Source organism: Halichoerus grypus, chromosome 7 (assembly GCF_964656455.1).
Source record: "Halichoerus grypus chromosome 7, mHalGry1.hap1.1, whole genome shotgun sequence".
Taxonomy (NCBI): Eukaryota; Metazoa; Chordata; class Mammalia; order Carnivora; family Phocidae; genus Halichoerus; species Halichoerus grypus.
Window position 1 is genome coordinate 77933365 of NC_135718.1, and position 18353 is coordinate 77951717.

The following is an 18353-nucleotide window of genomic DNA, read 5'->3' on the forward strand; positions in this document are numbered from 1 at the left end:
AAGGAGAAAGGTGCGTGAAACTCTATCAGGTATAGTGTTTTGAAGTTGAATGCGACTTTGAGCACAGCCAAATTAGTATACTTGATTTGTTTCCTGTACTTCTGTGACTCAAGTTACAGGCTTTTCTTTCTTTCTTTTCTTACTTAAACCTTTGTTTTGTTTTTCTGGTTCCAGAAACACTGACAATAAAAAGATGGGAAGGGTGATTTTAACTTTACCTTACCAGTACACTATTGTGGGACTTCTCTAGGGTGAAAGAAGGTCTAGTATAATCTCCTTCTTAAACATCTAAAATCAGCAAGGTTTGACCTTGTCTTTGCTTTTGAAAGCCACGTACTCAGTCTCTAACCAGGATATAGTGCTTCTTTTGCTCAGGAAAACTCCCTCAATTTCAGGAGCATTTCCATGAGTTGCACATAGTAAATGTTTTTTTTTTTTAAATGTGTTGTGCTCAAATGAATTAAATTTTATATGAAGAATAGCAGCTCTGATGTTAATGATAGTCCCCAAGTGTGATAAGAAAGTTGTAGTTTGCAAAGAAAAGATAAGACAGGCAAAGTATCGACCTCTAAAATCTCCAGTCTGGCTCAGCATCTCACCTTTACCCAATGAACTAATTTATTTTTCTCGTGCAAAACCCACTCAACAATCTAAGGGAGGAAGTTTTCCCTAAACAAATGATAAATGGGGATGAAATATAGGATAAACCTTTAGCTTTAAAAAAAAATCAATAGCCCTGTGAGGACTTGCATTTTTATAAGATGTTTTAGTCTTTGGAACTCCATGAGAGCAAGAACTGTAAGCTCAATAAATGGCTGTTATTAGACAGATGGGAACAACAGCCAATATCAATAATGGTCTTCAGTGAACTGAGAAATATCCACATAGCTATTTTCATGGATTGATCAATATTTTAAATGTTATTGTTGGTGGCCATAAGGATGGAATCTTATAGGTCTTATATAACTATCAAAAATGGTTTATTGACTACTAATCAGTAAGAGTCAGCCAGAGAGGTGTATTAAGAGTGAGAATGAGAGAATCAAGAGGTCAAAGAGAGAGGCATGGCCCTTCACCAGTCAGAGAACACATTCCCAGACAAGGTGCTATGGTTAAAACTTTGAGAGGTGAAGTCTTCATGCAAATACTATGGAGATATGAAGGAATCTTTGTCCTTACAGACTTCTGGTAATGAGAGAACATCATTTCATAGTATAATAAAAATATGAGTATTACAATGGCATGTTTATTGAGTCCTTGCTAAGTGCCAGGCATGGAGCTCAGCACTTTCCTGATACTGTCTCATTTAATTTTCAATGCAACTCTATGGCATGCATACTGTTTTGTCCCCATATGAAAAATGGGGAAGTTGAGGCTTAGTGAGCTTAATAAATGGCCCAAAGTCAAAGAGCTAGTAAAAAAAAAACAGATCATGCACTCAAACCCAGGTCTGTTGGACTGCAGTGTCCATGTTCTTAAATCCTATGGGTACCAAGACTCACCCTGATGAGACTGGTCTCTGGTGGACACATCAGGAATGGACCTATCACAACAGGGCAATAATAAACGTATGGTCAGTAAAATGGCTTGATTCCACAACTCCTATCTTTGAACCATGTCTTTCCTTCCTTTTTCTCCCTTAGTCAGGTGAAATCTGTAGGAATGGAGCCTAAAAAGCCCCATTAGATAGGTCAGATTTGGGGGAAAAATCAATTAATTAAAACACTAGTTGAGAGCGGAGGAATGGATGAAATAGGGGAAGGGGATTAAACTTCTGTTTATAAAATAAATAAGACATGGGGATGAAAAGTACGGCATCGGGAATATAGTCAACAATACTGTAATAACCTTGTATGGTGACAGATGGTGACTGTGCTTACTGTGGTGAGCACGGCGGAATGTATAGAGTTGTGGAATCATTATGTTGTACACCTGAAACTAATATAACCTTTGTGTGTCAACTACACTTCAATAAATAAACTTTAAAGAAGCATTTGTTAAGCCCCTCCTATGTCCTAGAATCCTCTTTTCTCAAGAAGTTCACATCTAATAAGAGAATACAAAAACTTAAACTCCAATTAGAATTCTGAGAGATGGATATTATGTCGGTGCTCAGTAGAGTAAATTTGGGGGCAAACAGAATGGACACAGGATTTTAGTGTTTTTGTGCTTAGAAAAGGAGATCTCAAATTCTTCTCATCCATTTTAGTTTCACTTATGTTTCAGGGTTACAACTTATTCAAACTAATAGAGAAATGGGGGGAAAGGGGAGTTTTATGCAATCATAATTTTTAGAATGTTAAATACCAGCACACATTCTTTTCCAAATACTTTCAAGGGCATTTTCCTCGAATCAGGTAAATGAGAGCAAGCAAGTGACCTACTTACAGCAATAAATGCTCCAGGTTATAAAGCATGGGAAGCCAAGTGCATCCTGGAAACCACAGCATCTGGTCTTGTTTTATGCTTCATCTATCAATCTGCTGTTACAGAAATTGAGAATTAATGTTTCAACTACTGTTTCTTCCACGTTCGCTGATGAATTCACATCTTTGTCATTCTCACCCGATCCCTCGCATCCCCTCTCCCACTGAAGAAAAGGATATGGAAGGGTATTTATGAAGGTCCTAAATGAATCCTAGGGAGATTGCTCTTTCATCTATGCTTTAAAACTTTTGCTAATGAGTCTATAGTGGGCTTAGCCTTCTTCCCAAGCAATGCCGTTTTGATCCATCCTGACTTTCCACAGACAGTATCATTTGAGCAGTATATTTTCAGTACCGTATAAAAGCGAAACAACAAAACACGGCGGGTTTAAAATAAATATTCAAGTTCTAGATGATGTTTATTGCTAGCATAAACTGTAAAAAAGTCCAACTGGCAGTAGTGCTTAAGAAAAAGGATTATGTAGCGATAGAAGATTGTGGTTTAGTGCAACCCTGATAACATTAGAGAAGTACATATACACACGTTTTAAATTATGTGTAAAATTTTAAAATGTAAAAAGCATGAAAAGTAAATTTACAACATGTTCTTTCAACTTTGAAAGAGCTGAACAACTTTGCTATTGTATCTGTTAGCTCTCTGTGCTTTTTATAGAATGGAGCTATCAATTCATCTTTCCACTCCTTCGATTCTGTTGAAATTCTAATTTTCCATTACTTTTGCCTTGTTGCCATCTTATTCTTTCTATTGGAGCTTCAAGCAATTTAATCTCGGTCTTTCTCGGTGCTTTTCTGGTTTCAGGTACAGCTTCATATTCTTGCTTTACTGTTCTTTCTCCAGCCATCCTATTTAACTTGTCAAAAGAAACTTTTAAAAGAACCAAGGCTACCAAGTGACTATTATACTGGCATAATTACCGCTATGTAATTCTATATATTTGTTGAAGTTCTGCTCTTTCTAAATCACTGTCAAGAGAATCATTTCTAATGAGCAACAAATAGGGTCAGGTGTAGTGTGTCTGCTTATCCAAAAATTTCAGATCTGTTTTTCCTTTCAAAGAGATTTTATTCTTAATCTCAACGTGAGACTTCCTTGCCTTGATTTTTTGCTATACACCATCTGACTTAATGGTTCAGCTGACCAGACAGGCTTTTGGAGCTGGAACATAGAGGTTTTTGTAAAAATACATCTAAAATCATCACTGACTAGAGCAGTTTTTTCAAGTATCCAAAACTATCTCAGATGCTTATTCAAAATTCAAATCCCCAAAACCTAGAGCAGTTAAATGGGAGCTTCTAAGTCTATAACGTAGGAATCTGCATTTTGCCAAGTTGTCCAAGTGAACAGACCCACAATGAAATCTGAGAACCCCTAATCTAAGGAATCCCTTCCCCTTCAGGGTCTAGTGCAAAGATTCACCTTGGCTGTGGAGCAAATTAATCACACTTCCATCCAACTAACAAACGTAAAGGATAATTCAGTTCCAAGTGGGAAGAACTGCCATAAACTGTTCTGGGAGGCATTGGTAAAAAACAAAACAAAACAAAAACAAAAACAAAAAACCCAAAACCCAACTTTCTATAATAAACGTAATAATTATTTTTAATATCTTGATTCTAACAATCACAAGGGGAAGGCCCAGAAAGTCTACAAAAAAAATCTGTTGTCATAATTTCCTGATTAATGTTATACATAATGAATTATTTATTGAGCCCCTACTGTGGGCCAAATATGGTGTTTTGTGCTGCCAGGAATTATATAAAGCTATCCTAGGATGAAAAGCATATGTTCACTCAGCTCTATTCTGGAAGAACTTAGCTGATTTAGTGATAGCTGGAAATGAACGTGCATGATATGTGAGAAGACAGTAATTTGATGTCTTAGGACCCAGACATAAGAGGCTTCTTGAAAATTTGCTAAATGAAAATTAGGTCCAAAAGGTATAGGTGCAGATAGCAGGTACTTGGTTTATAGCCAAACCACTGAAAAAGAAATGAGTAGAGAATTTATTTGGGGGCACACAGACTCTTTATGGCCAGTCTTGACTCCTTTACCAACAACTTCCTGTACAATCATAGTCCAGGTGAATTGAGACTAGATGCAATCATATCGGGAGTTCCACTTCATTCTAGAATCCATATAAGATGTCCCTAATAGGGGATCAACTCCTCATGGTTTGCCTAAGACTTTCCCTGAGTTAGCATCCAAAGTCCTATGTTCCAAAAACCCACTTAGTGTCAGACAAACTGGGTAGATTGGCCACCCTGGTCCTCAGCATAGGCAGCGGAGGTCTTTGGTACATTTTCACTCAGTGAATGATGGAAGTCCATTACCATCCTGAATTTCTCAGCTCATTTTCCTTACTGGTGAGCCGATCTTAGTGGGCCACCTTAAGTTCTTTCCTTCAGCAATCTCTATCTTTTAGCTCTGTCAATGCATGCTCCCAGGAGCATCCCAAGCAATGACTCAGACTGAGGATAATCCCAGGGAACCAACGGAGAGTCTCTTCCAAGACTACTTTCAAGACTACTGAGCAACCATGGTTTTGGTTTGCTTTCGTTTGGTAAACACTGTCCTGGTCTTATAATCATCCTGTTCTTCCCAAAGTTCTATATCCTCTCTAAATAACGAGTCTAGTTCTCTTAAACCTAGCTTCATATCATTCAGTATTAAATTCCATTCTGATTCTTGTTAATGAACCCAATCATAGTTTTTAAAATATTACACATCCCTGCCATCCCATCCTCACCTTTTAAAGACTTACAACTTCGTCATTTCATGGTCTTCTTTCAACTAGACTTAAATAGAACTGGTATTAAATTACTATCTCAAAGAGAAAGTGTAAAGGGTAGGGTCTGAATTAAATTTGGTTCCAGTGAAATTTGCCTATTAGGTACATGAACTTAGGAAAGTTTTTCTCCCTAGGTCTCAAAATTTGCTCGTCAATAAAAACAGAAAATCAATTAAGAGGATTGTTTTTTTTGGAGGAATTTGGATTATGGATGTGAAGCACATAGTAGCAGATCACGGGACACCTAGTAGGCATTCATAGCATACACTAACTCCTACAATCAGGCTGCAGGATTTTAGACATCAAAGATGATGTCTAAAGCAGAAAGGCACAAACCGCCCTCCGGAGGAGGGTAGTCTTGCCGCCTCTACCTGAAGAAAGCGATGCTTCTTCTATCTTGAAACAGTGGCGAATATCATCTCGCCCCCTGGCAGTCTGTGTGTTCAGGTGGCGCTGGCTTTCAGGTTTGCTCCCTTGGGACCTCTTGTGTCACGTCTCTCGTTCTGGAAAGGGGAAGGTGGAGAAGAAAAAGGGAAGTCACTGAAATGCAAATCCTGCAACCAGATAACCTATTCTGTCCCGACTGCCGGTCCTGCTTGGGTGGGCTGCAAAGTCGTTTCACATGGCTTTCAGGCGCCACCCCCAGGTGTTTGTTAGCGCGGAGACGGGGGAGGAGGGTGAGCTCACCGTGGAAACTGAAAGGCAGATGGTGAGGGGTGGGGGTGGCCATGCGCGTCAGCGCTTTGGCAAAAGGACAGACAGAACAGGAGCCTGCGGGTGTGCACGCGGGGTGAGGGGCGAGGGGCGGGCGGAAGGCTGAAGGAGGAGTCAGGGAGAACTCTGCGGGGATGCACAGCATTTCTTCGCACTCTGGAAAAGGCTCCCCGATTTGTCAGGGTCGCGCCCGGAGCCCGCGAGCTCGGCAGGGACCTGCTGTGATTAGCGCCTTCCCCTATTCCATCTCAGTAGCTAAACTGCGAACCTCGGTGAGTGCCCTAAGCGGCCGCACCTGCTGCACGGAAAATGTCAGCCCCTCCCGCCGGGTCACCGCCCCCCCCCGCCTTGTCTGAAACCCGGAAGCGCGCCCTCTTCTCGCCGACGGCCGTGGGCGGCGCATGCTCCGTGCGAGGGGGCGGGGTACCGTCCCCGCCGGAAGCATTCTCTCCCAGGCGGCGTTTCCTTCCCGTGTGAGGCTCTCTGAGGGCTCCTGCTGCCTCAGTGTCCGCCACGGGGTGAGTAGCGGGGTCTTCCGGGGCCTCGAGGGACGAGCGCGGGATCCCGCTGAGCTCCCTTGGGGACCGGCTGGGATCTGGCAGGCCGCGCGAGGAAGGTCACCGCGCCTTCCTCCCACGCCCCTCCTCCGTGCCGCCCTCCGGCTTTCCGCAGCCCTTGGTATCCTGCGGATTAACCTCTAAGGGCGTCCCGGGCCTCGCCTTGGCTTCCGGCCCGGCCTAGGCCCTTGGGTCTCCGTTAGCGCTGCCCCCCCCCATGTATGCCACTTGCGAGGGACTCTCGGTAGACAGCCGGGTCGCCGCGGGGGCCTGGGGGCGTCCCGGGCGACCTCGGCACCGGGGGTCCTAGGCGGAGGCGGCCGGATGGAGCCGGGTGTGACTGTCGCACGGGCACTGCCACTACCGAGTGCAAAGGCGGGGGGGGTTCTTCATGCCCGGGCACGCTCTCGCAGAGGATGGTGCTGTTAATAATAACCTGTCCTTTATGGGAGGGTTGGCAGTCATTGTCACAGGCTGTGTTCCTAGGGCCTTGTTGCCCACCAGACTGGGACTTCGGGGTTGAGAAAAACTTTTCTACAACCCTGCAGTGAATTAGGACAGAAACACCATACTCTCGGTCCCTAACCTGTCAGTAGATTGCTCACTGTCGAGGTGGTACGATTTCTAAAGTTTTCTATCCTGAAACCGAGAACTCTTTAAATGAAACTGTCTGGTGTCGTGTTTGCCTAACAGATAACTGTGCATTGCAGGGTTTTGCCATATTTCTTAGTTGTACATAATAGCGTCTGTATGTTTGTGCATACTTGCGTATTTTGTTGATTTTTAATATTTATTTATACAAGATTGAAATACATTCCGTACTGTTGTGTGCACACGCAGCTTTTGTTGTGTATTCTGCTGCAGTGCTACTGTAACGGCCTTATATTGCAGGTGGATCCGTGTCGTATGAACGATAGATGAGTGGACAATAAAGTATATACGGTTACAAACTACAAGTAGGAGTTTCGGTTTCATTTCAGGATTTTAAAGTCATTGTGGAAGATGCACTACTGGTTTAAACATGGCCGTAGGTCTAGAGTACTCTACTGCAGGTACTAATTTAAATATAGGAAAACGTACAGTTAACAGGTTTTATGTCTTGAAAATTTTTATAGGATTAAAAATTGTCATTGTCTTGGCGACTGGGATGTACTGAAACTTGCCCTAGTTGTTCATGTAGTTCCGGGAACATCCAGTAGGTGGCGGTTCTCTCGCCACTAACTCAAACTTTTAAAATGAAAATGTTTTATTTGAATATCACTAGTTTTCACAGATTCAGTTAATAAAACCTTGATTTTTGCCTGTTGGTTTATTTACATCAATGAATAATATCCCTGCGTCATGATATCACATCTTCCAGCTGAATTTTCAAATTTACTCTGTTAAAATGAAGGCTAGGGAAGTCAGTTTTTTAGTGGAGTATTGTTAACTCATCTTTAGGAATCCATGCGGATGGATGAAAGCACACTTGAATTTGTTGCATGAGGAGAGATTTTAATTAGGTGGGTTTTCCTCCTTAGCTCCATTTATAGAGATATAATTAATAACTGAACTGTATTCCTTGAGGACAGTAATTGTATCTTGGCCGTTATTGTATGCCCGGTATATAGTAGGCATTATATATACGTGTTCAATAGGTGCTTTATGGTGTGAGTTAAATCACTTAATGTCCCTAGGTCAAAGGTTCTTCATCTGAAATGAAGGCTTTCAATTACTTTGTTGTTAAGTTTAAGTTAAATAACGTACTATTGTGAAGTAAATGGCTCCTCGTAATGGAGAAACGTGGAACCCTTGACTTTTTTTGGGAAATCGTTCAAAATCTGGCAGCAGTTTTGTTGGAATGATTGAGTGGGAAGTGTTTCTGCAGTTGCAGTTTATCTGTTGAACAGATGATTACTGAATAGCGTCTCTTGTATGTGACAGAAAGATGAAGAAGGTAAAGTTGGTTTTTGAAGTTTGGATAGAAATTGACTAATCCTAGATGAAGGGAGAGAAATGACCTGTCCCAGGGTACCAGGCAAGTACGGTGGAGGGAAAATACACATGGCATTTTCAGATACCAGTGACTATTGAAAGTTCTTACTGAGAAGTAGTGAGAAAATGCTTAAATGTTACTCTTTAAGGCTAGGTTAGGATGGTCTTGAACACTTGGAAATCCTGTAAATAAAAGGAAAGCTTTGAAGTCTTTTTATCAGGGAGAAGTATATACTCTTGAATGGAAGGGGGGAGGTATCTAAGAAGAATTTAAAAATCGTTGGAGCTATTCCAGAGGGAGGGAATTGAAGAAGATCTTTAATTGAGTAGTAGTAGTGACAAGGGAAACTAATTTTAGTGGAGGACCATAGATGCGAATCTATGCAGTTCCTAATTTTTACCGGTTGCTGAGCCATCTGTGCAAATTCTGATTTATTCCTGTTCAGATGAGTGCAGAATATAATCTCTCTCTCTTTTTCACATAGCATAGCATTTAGCATAGTCCTATGCCATGAGAGGAAAATGGCATTATTAGAATCTGAGATCCTGTCTTCCAAAATGTGACAGTCCCCATCGTCCCTAACAACCTTATTGTTCTGGGTAGTTATTGCCTTATTGCCAGGGCTGTGCATGCCTTATGCAAGCCTGTATGTGATTGAGGTAGCTGCTCAGAGATGTAGGTAAAAGTAGGCACGCTGTCTCCCTTTTTCCTCTCCGTCTCAGGTGACTACTATACTGTGGTTCAAAAATGTGTGAAGATTCTAGTGCTTCATATTTAGCTGGGTGGTTGGAAACAGTAGGATGGCTCAAAACATTTAATGTCACTTATTAATAGAGAAAATGGCATGTTTAAATTTAAGCAGGCCTTGAAAACCTGAAAAGTAAGCCTGAGGAAAAGCGAGTCTGTTCAGTTTCAGTTTCACTCAAAAATTGCCTGTTGTACATTGCACTGAGAAGAAATTCTTACCATCACATTATAGTAAAGTATTTCATTGTCGGGCTGCCTTTCTTCAGGTGGATTAGTGTTTTGGTCATTATATCTCTAGATTTTCTGAAATAGTTACTTAAAAGCTGTTTAAAAGAGTAAATACCGTAAGATGTTGACTGTATTATTGCAGAATTATCGTCTGCTTAAATTATATGAGCTTTAAGGAAAATTCATTTAAAAAGTCTAATAAACCTCAGTTTTTAGTATGTTCATTTTTCCTTAAAATAAAACACTTTAAGGCAGGTAATGTTGAATTTGACTAGAAGTTAGTTTTTCTTGCTAAGTTTAAGCTACTTATCAGTCTCCCAATTGTAATGAATCTAGTTATTACTTAGTGACATTTCTGTTTGTCTTTTAAGGTTAATCAAGATGGTACATGCTGAAGCTTTTTCTCGTCCCTTGAGTCGGAATGAAGTTGTTGGTTTAATTTTCCGTTTGACGATATTTGGTGCAGTAACATACTTTACAATCAAATGGATGGTAGATGCAATTGATCCAACCAGAAAGCAAAAAGTAGAAGCTCAGAAACAGGTATGACTGAAATGTTTGAGGATCATTTTTTCTTATAGCTAGCTAGTATTTTTCCATTAAACTAAGGATATAGAATTATAAATTAATTAGAAGTTCTCTAAGACCCATGTGAAAATGTGTTTGAATGTCCTGTTTAATTTCATTATTCCTAAAAAAGTATTCGTTTTTCAAATCCTTTCTAACTGTATAACTTCTCAGGATTAAAGGGGTGAAAAATAAAGATATTCCAGTATTTTGTTGTGAACATCTTCATTAGAATATTTTTGTCAGCTAATGAATGAAGGAATCTAGGTAAAAGATTTCAACAGACTAAACAAAAACAACTTATCTTGAGTAATGGTATGCATTTTGCTTTGTAGACATTTGAAATGTGGGTAATACTGATCAGCTGTCAGTCTTACACTTGCAAACTCACTAATTTCTAATTAAGAAATTGCTAAATATTATTATTTTTTAATGTAAGTAGTAGGTTTGTTTATTTATTTATTTTCAGTAACTTCCTCTTGTGGTCATTTTCTTATGAGGATGACATATCTGTTTTAGTTTCTCTTCTTGCTCAAAAAAGTAAAAGCCTTACAGGAGCCTTTCAAGTTTTTCTTGCTGTTTGGGGGCAAGATGTTTATATTCATTGATTTTTAGATTCCTTCTGGGTGTTGTGACTGTGATGCATTCAGTAAACATTTACTGAGCTCCTAGCAAATTCTTGGTGGCAAGGATAAAAGATAAATAAATCTTGTTCTTTCAAAATGCTATAGGCTAGTGTGGCAGACCAGGGTGTACATAAGTGAGTGCTTTACAGTACTATGCATAGCTCTTAAATCAGTGAAAATCACCGTTTTGTGACTACTGCTTACTATTTGTACCCGAAAAGCAATTTGAACAGTTGTGAGTTGTTCCCTGAATTTGATTATAACAATAGTTGATTCAGGATCTAGATTATATCATAATATCACTCAGTTTATAACTCTGTAAGAAGTCTGACCAGTGCAGTGTGTGTGTGTGTGTGTGTGTGTGTGTGTGTGTGTGTGTTAATTAAGTATATCCATGTGTCAGCTGAAGTGCAGCTCTTCCTGCCACCTACACGATGCAAGTCAGTTTGAGTCTGAGGCCAAAGTATTGGTAAGTCATACCATTTTCAAAAGTTTTAAGGGGCGCCTGGGTGGCTCAGTTGTTAAGCGTCTGCCTTCGGCTCAGGTCATGATCCCAGGGTCCTGGGGTCAGCCCCGTATCGGGCTCCCTGCTCGGCGGGAAGCCTGCTTCTCCCTCTCCCACTCCCCCTGCTTGTGTTCCCTCTCTCACTGTGTCTCTCTCTGTCAAATAAATAAATAAAATCTTAAAAAAAAAAAGTCTTAAAAGCAGAGATGTGACTATTAAAACAGAGAATTTTGTTGTTTATTTCCGTGGCTTCTAAGAGCTCCTGGAACACCCATATGGAAGACGTAGAAAGCCAAACACAGGTATTAAATAACACATGAATGGATTGTTACCTTTAAGCCTTTATTGAGAACGTATGCATAGTATTGTAAATATCATTTACATGATGTATTAGATTCTGCATCTGTCCTCATAGTGCCCGTGGTAGGGTAAAAAGACTTGTCCATGATAATATAAATTATAGTAGTAGCATATTCTAATTGCCTAATGAGTAGACAAAAACTATGGCATTTAGAGAAAGGAGCAGTCACTAATGATTGAGGTAGTTGAGGATGGCTTCATGAAAGAGTTTGGCCACTAGAATAGGCAAGGACAATTTGAAGTAGAAAGATCATGAACAGAATCTTGACGATTGTAGGAATAGCAAGACCTGCTGCAGGAATAGTAGATAGACTAGTCAGATTGGAATAGAGGGTTTATGCAACTAACTAGTAGAACTTGGAGGGAGAGGTAAGGGATTAAAGTGTAAAGTCGGGGAAAAGACTTCTACTTTTCCTTACTCTGTTCTTTTTGAACAGAGGCTGATAAAAAAAAAAAAAAAGCCACAGCATTTTATAAGTCATCATCAACCAAGAAGGAGGCATGCTGTTTGCTTGGTCAGCGGCTGTAGCTTCTCCGATAGCCTTCTTCTCTTCCTTCTGTACCTCCCTGGCCAGCTACTGAAATACCCTATTGACCAGTTGAAGTCTTCTGTATAGGCAGTGATAAACTACTAAACTGTCAAACTGCCTATTAAAGATTTTTGAGTATGTGGGTGATATGCAAAGGAAGGTTTTAAGGATAATTAACTTCACAGTAGTATATAGCAGGAACTGGGGTTAGGGAGACTAGAAGCAAGATCTGTTGCATAGACTTAACCAGATTGCAGTAGGCCTGGCAAAGATCTAGAATAAGGGGGTGACAAAAGGAATGGAATGGGTAAAATAGACTAATAAGAATGAATGCTGGAAGGACTTTGTGATGATATGGGAAAAGAAAAAGGACACCTTACAAATGAATCCAAGATTTGTTTGGAGTCCTCGAAGACTCATAGTATCTTTCATCAAGGTTTAGAAACTGATAGATGGGCGAGTTTATGGGAAGATGATATTTAATTTGGGCATATTGAGTTTGTGTTGGTGGTAGGCATCCAGAGGAGTATGTTCATCCAGCAGTTAATGGTAGGTCTCAATCTCAGAGAAAAGGTCAGTCCTTAGAGGTTCCTCATCAGATGCTCAGAAGTAGTTGGGCTTATTAGAGAAGTGAGTCTCAACTGGGATGCCATAGGCCCCAGGGTTATTCTTGTGTAGGTATGTATCATTTGTGGGGTTTCCCCCACCTTCCTCCTACCACCATCAGGATTTATACATTCAAATATTTGTTGAGAGCTTTTCTTGTAATTGAGAATATAATAAATGCTGATGACTGTATTGGGAGTGATGAGGTCTCTAAAGGAGGTGCTATCAAATACCATAAATAGTTGGCGGAAGAATAAGCCTTCATTTAGGGAATGGGAAGAGGAAGTGAAGCCAGTGGAGAATGAACAGGTTGGTTAGGGTAACTAGATATCTGGACTGACCTTCCTGCTAAAAGCAACTAAATGATCTAGATAAAATACTTTTTTTAATCTTCTTAAAGGTATTCATGAGCTAGCAAGAAAGTAAGAAATTCAGATAAAAAACTGGAGGCAAAGATTGAAAAAGATAACATGAGCTTGATGGCCAGCTTTCACATTGGGGGGAATTTGCTGAAGCTGCTGAATTTGAACTTCTGTTTTTATGGCCCAGAGGAGCTCAGGATACAAAGCACAGGACCATTCCAAGGTAGGATGTCTCATAGACAATACTCCCATAAATCTTTGACTCCAAAAGAGTATATCCTCTTTGGTAATTACCTAAAGATAACGATGTAAGAATGGTTTAAAAAGAGAAATTTAAGCCATACACTAGTTGAAGGACACATATAAACTGTAGACACAGAAAGGTTGAAAATTAAAAGATGGAAAATGCCTCTACCATACAAAGAGAAAGCTGGTTGAACACAAACTTTAAGGCAAAAATACTATTAGAGAAAATAAGGTTCATTACAGAGTGATTAAAGATTCAATTCACCAAGAAATATAATATTTCTTTATTTGTGTACACCTATTAATATAGCTTCAAAATACATAAAGCAAAAAATTGATAAAACTATAGGGAGAAATAACATATCCGTCATCATGGTGGGAGGTTTTTAACATTGCTTTCAGTAAGTGGTAGATGAAATATTAAAAAAACCTTTTTTTTATTCCAGTATAGTTAACATACAGTGTTATATTAGCTTCAGGTATAAAATATAGTGATACAACAATTCTCTACATTACTCAGTGCTCATCATGATAGGTGTACTCTTAATCCCATTCCCGTTTCACCCATTTCACCCCCCACCTACTCACCTCCACTCTGGTATCTATCTGTTTTTTCTCTGTAGTTAAGTGTGTGTTTGGATTAGATTATTTGGAGGGGGGGGTGGTTAGTGTTGAGTTGTATAAATTCTTTATATAATTTGGATACTGATCTTTTATTGGATATGTCATTTGCAAATATCTTCTCTTATTCAGTAGATTGTCTTTTAATTTTGTTGATTGCTTCCCTTTTTTGCTGTGCAGAAGCTTATTATTTTGATGTAGTCAGATGAAACTTTTTTTTTAATGGGTAAAGATATCCCAGATTTACAAAAGTAACAGCATTATCTAGTGGCCACATATAGTATATTGTGCTTCAGAAAACGCAGGGTGAGTATTTAAAAAGCACCCATGTAAGATTTGTGAAATTTAACCAAATGCTAAGTTGTAAAGCAGATGTCAAGTTTCATAGCACTGGTAGCATGTTTGTTACATTCCCTGGCTCCAGTGCAGAACAGGAAGATCGTTAAATATCCAATAAGTTTGGAAAGTAAGAAACATCTTTAAAGAACTCCTAGGTAAAAGAAAACATAGTAGAAATTAGAAAATATTTATGATGAGGGCGCCTGGGTGGCTCAGTTGGTTAAGCATCTGCCTTCAGCTCAGGTCACGATCTCAGGGTCCTGGGATTGAGTCCCGCGTTGGGCTCCCCGCCCAGCAGGGAGTCTGCTTCTCCCTTTGCCTCTCCCCCCACTTGTTCTCTCCATCTTGCTCTCATGCTCTCTCAAATAAATAAATAAAATCTTTAAAAATAAAAGCATGAAAGAAAGGTACAGTATTAACAAGAATATGAATTTGCTGTTCCTCTTGGCTCTGTATTCATCTTCATTTGTCTAGAGCCCACCTCGGGCTCCCTGCTCAACGGGTCTGCTTCTCCCTCTTCTTCTGCCCCTCCGCCTGCTCATGCACACACACACATGCGTGCGTTCTCTCTCTCTTTCAAGTAAAAACTTAGAAAATATGATTGAATTAAACTTAATGTATTAATGTTTAGAGAAAAATTTATAGTCTTAAGTGTTTGTTAGAAAAGAAAGTGATTAATAAAGTAAATCAAACTTAAGCTCAAGAAAAGATTTTTAACATAAACCCATGGATAATGAAAGAAGGGAAATAATAGGAAGACAAATTAATAAGAAATAGAATATACAATAGAGAGTGAATAAAAATACAGAAAATGAAAAGACAGTAAAGAAAATCAGTGAAACCAAAAAGTTGGTTATTTGAATATACAAAAATATTTGACAGTTTTGTAAAACCAAGAAAAAAATGAAGCCACCAATAAATATTACTGGGAATGATAGAGGAGACGTAATGACGATGCTGCAGACATTAAAAATAAGGAAAATTAATAACTGCCAATAAATTTAAAAACTTGAGATGATACAGATAGACTCTTAGAAAAATATAAATTGCCATAACTGACTTAAGAATTAGACATGAATAGTTAGTCCCATACCTATGAAATAAGTTAATATTGGACATATATTTTGATAAAGAATAGTCCAGGCCCATAGAATTTTACTGGCAAGTTCTAGCAACATATAAGGAACAAATTAATAGTAACAATTTTATACGAACTCTAGAAGAGGGAACAGTCACCAAACCTTGTTATGAGGGTAGCATAATAATAATCCTAAAACTTGTAATGGGCTATAATTTATCTCAATTAAATGAATAGAAAAATCTTAAAATACTAGCAAGTTGAATTCAGCAGTGTATAAAAAAAGATAACATGACCAGTTGGATTTATTCCAGGAGTTTAAGGCCGGCTTCAGTTGAGGAAAAAATATATTTATAATGTTCTGTAATAACAGATTAAAGGATAAAACTATGATTATCTCAATAAATGCAGAAAAAGCCTTTGTTAAAATTAAATATTCATTCTTTTTAGAAAAGCTTAGTGAAGTAGGAATAGAAGATAGCGTGATAAAATGAATTTACTGTAGGAAACATACTTCATGGTAAAAAATTGAAAGCATTTCCTTTATGATTAGGAGCAAGTCAAGGGAGCCTGTCATCATCACTTCTATTCAACATTTTACTGTTAATGATGCATAAATCAAGAAAAAAGATAAGATGTAGAAGGATTTGAAAGAAGAAATTAAAGTCATTATACATATAATACGGTAATCTACATAGAAAGCAAACAAAGTCTGTAGCTAATCTCTCGGGGTTAATAAGGGTTTAAGGGCTGCTGGATATAAAATCAGTGTACAAAAACCAACTATTTCTGTGTACCCATCACACTTTGAAAATGCAACTTTAAAAAGATACTATTTACAGTAGTATCAAAAATATACAGTAACTGACAAACACAAGTTGTACAACACATTTTTAATGAAAATTGTAAAACTACTGAACACTATGCTTAAATTCCATGCCAATAAAAAATATTGACAGGCTTTTTTGTTGTATTTTTTTTCTAAAATTTTTATGGAAGAATAAAAGTTTATATGTAGGCAAGACACTCTTGAAAAACAAGACGTAGAAAAAGAAGAAAAGCAAGACATGTATTGGGGGAGGGAGTATTTGCCTTAATTTATACCAAAACTTATAAAGCCATAGTTACTAAAACAGTATGCTATTGGCACAGGGATGGATTAGCAAATTTAGCAGGATAGATTCCAGAAACAGACCTAGGCATACTTTGGAAACTTGATGTATGACAGAATTGGCTCTTCTTTGTAGATTATTGGAGAAAGGATGGACTTTTCAATACATGATACTTGGACAGTTGGTTCTATAGGAGAGGGAATAAATTTTGTTTTTTACTTGATACCATTTACAATAATATCTTCTGTGGATTAACAACTTGAATTTATTCATATAACAAATAATTTACTGAGAACGTGTTCTATGGTTCTTTTGACCTCATCTATGTATTTTAAAGATACCTTTTTTTAATCTACCCAATTATTAACAAAAGCACCAAAAAGAAAAAAAATGGCCAGAAGAATAGGGAAAAAACCGGGATAATGTAAGGTATTGGTACTAGTCTTTCCCACCTGAACACACCTGAAGTATACAAAACACTGCAGACTAGTAGTCGTTCATTGTGGCAGTATATTTCAACTGGAAGGCCTACATTCTGAAATAAGAATTGGGGGAAATTGGTGGGTGTTGAATATAATTTTTAAAAGCCCCTCCTCATGTTTCTCTCCCACTATCTGGAAAATCATTTGTGTCAAGTCGTCAAAACCAAAGGAAGAGAAGGTTGCAAAAGAGAATTATTTGTAAATATGTTATAAAATGATCCAGGAGAAAAGGAGGACATAAAAAATTTAATCAAAGAAAGCGATCTGTAAATTTAGTGAAATCAGCATTTCCATTCACTGGGGACAGCAAGTATAATTGGAAGTAAAAGAATGTGGTTATTCCAGAGTTTGCTGGGGAAAGGTAAAGAAGAAAAGGGAAAAGACTAGTGGAAAAGGAGGAGGTAGAGGGTTGCTGCCAAAGAGGATGGAGGTAGGTCCTAGAGGGGTTAGGATCAGTAGTTAAGAACATTTTAAGATTGAGTTAATTTATTCTCAGTGAAGTGGGGAGATGGGACCTGCTGAGGTAAGTATGTGATCAGGATTTAATGAGCTAAATCATTGTGAATTATGAACATTAGGGCATAGTTGAAGGAAGCATGACTTTATTGGGAATTGAGTTGTTTTGTTTTTATTAACTTCTCCAAGTATTTCTCAGCATCTTGGTAGCAGATAAACAATGGTGGTGCGGAGCCAGCATTGAGGATAAGACTGACTGATACAAGTCTAAGGGGTTCTAAGATTCAACATAAGACATTGTTAAAATGGTGAGCCATGGTCCAGGCCATTTAGGAAGTCAAATATTGCCAAGTGGGGGATAATTAAGTGGGAGTGCAGAAGGGAATTAAAGAATTGAGAGGATACATTGAGGGTAAAGATCACATGTGAATATGGGTCAGGAGGAAGCTATGACTTCTGTGGTCACAAAGGCAGAGCACTGAATGTAGAAGCTGAGATAAAGTTTTGAGGCTACTGATAATCAGTGGGCCTCATGTGAATTTAAAGGCAGTGCAATTGTCAGATGAAAGAAAGGTAATCGATGATGTCAGTGCATTCAAATTAGGAACAGTAACCTAGAAGTAGTCTTAATGTTTGAATTAGAATATTTGTAAATAATTTCTAGCCTGAAGCCAGGAAAACTTCCCAGCTTGGTGAAATGTGGGAGATGGTTTCTGCAGGGTGTTACACAGGGACGGGGATTTTCTGGGCATCCACTGCTGCTTGGATCGTATTTAGATGTAGTAGAAGAGTTCTTATAGGTATGTCTGATGAAAGGGTGGTTAATTGGGATGTAGAAAAATGGAATCTCTAGGTAAGCTCTCTGTTTAAGAGCTTTCAAGTACAGGATGAGTAACATAATGCTTGACCTGTTCTGAGCATTTATAAATATAATATTTGGGTTAGCATATTAATTAGACTATAATATTTTTGAGATTGTAGTTTAATTGTCAAAGGCCACGAAAGA

At 38.6% G+C, this 18353-nt stretch overlaps 1 protein-coding gene and 1 long non-coding RNA gene across 7 annotated transcripts in view; one reads left to right on the top strand and one right to left on the bottom strand.

Annotated features, from left to right (window-relative positions):
* LOC118555336 (uncharacterized) overlaps positions 1–6345 on the bottom strand; it is a 30285-nt gene extending 23940 nt beyond the window's left edge. For 2 of the 3 annotated variants that reach the window (XR_004926917.2, XR_004926915.2), the window contains exons 1-4: positions 6219–6345; positions 5608–5739; positions 2389–2483; positions 1503–1543 (exon numbers count right to left, since the gene is read on the bottom strand). This is a non-coding gene — a long non-coding RNA (uncharacterized LOC118555336). Of the gene's footprint in view, positions 1–1502; positions 1544–2388; positions 2484–5607; positions 5740–5923 lie in introns of all 3 variants that reach the window. The other variant, XR_013449778.1, reaches the window with a different exon arrangement.
* The window catches only part of ATAD1 (ATPase family AAA domain containing 1), a 53779-nt gene continuing 41627 nt past the window's right edge, over positions 6202–18353 (top strand). Inside the window, exons 1-2 of one of the 4 annotated variants that reach the window (XM_078077799.1) lie at positions 6202–6222; positions 9829–10000. In XM_078077799.1, coding sequence (XP_077933925.1) covers positions 9839–10000 — 162 coding nt within the window. In that variant the 5' untranslated portion in view covers positions 6202–6222; positions 9829–9838. Of the gene's footprint in view, positions 6223–6336; positions 6469–7470; positions 7560–9828; positions 10001–18353 lie in introns of those variants that run through there. The other 3 variants (XM_036123438.2, XM_078077798.1, XM_036123439.2) reach the window with 3 other exon arrangements.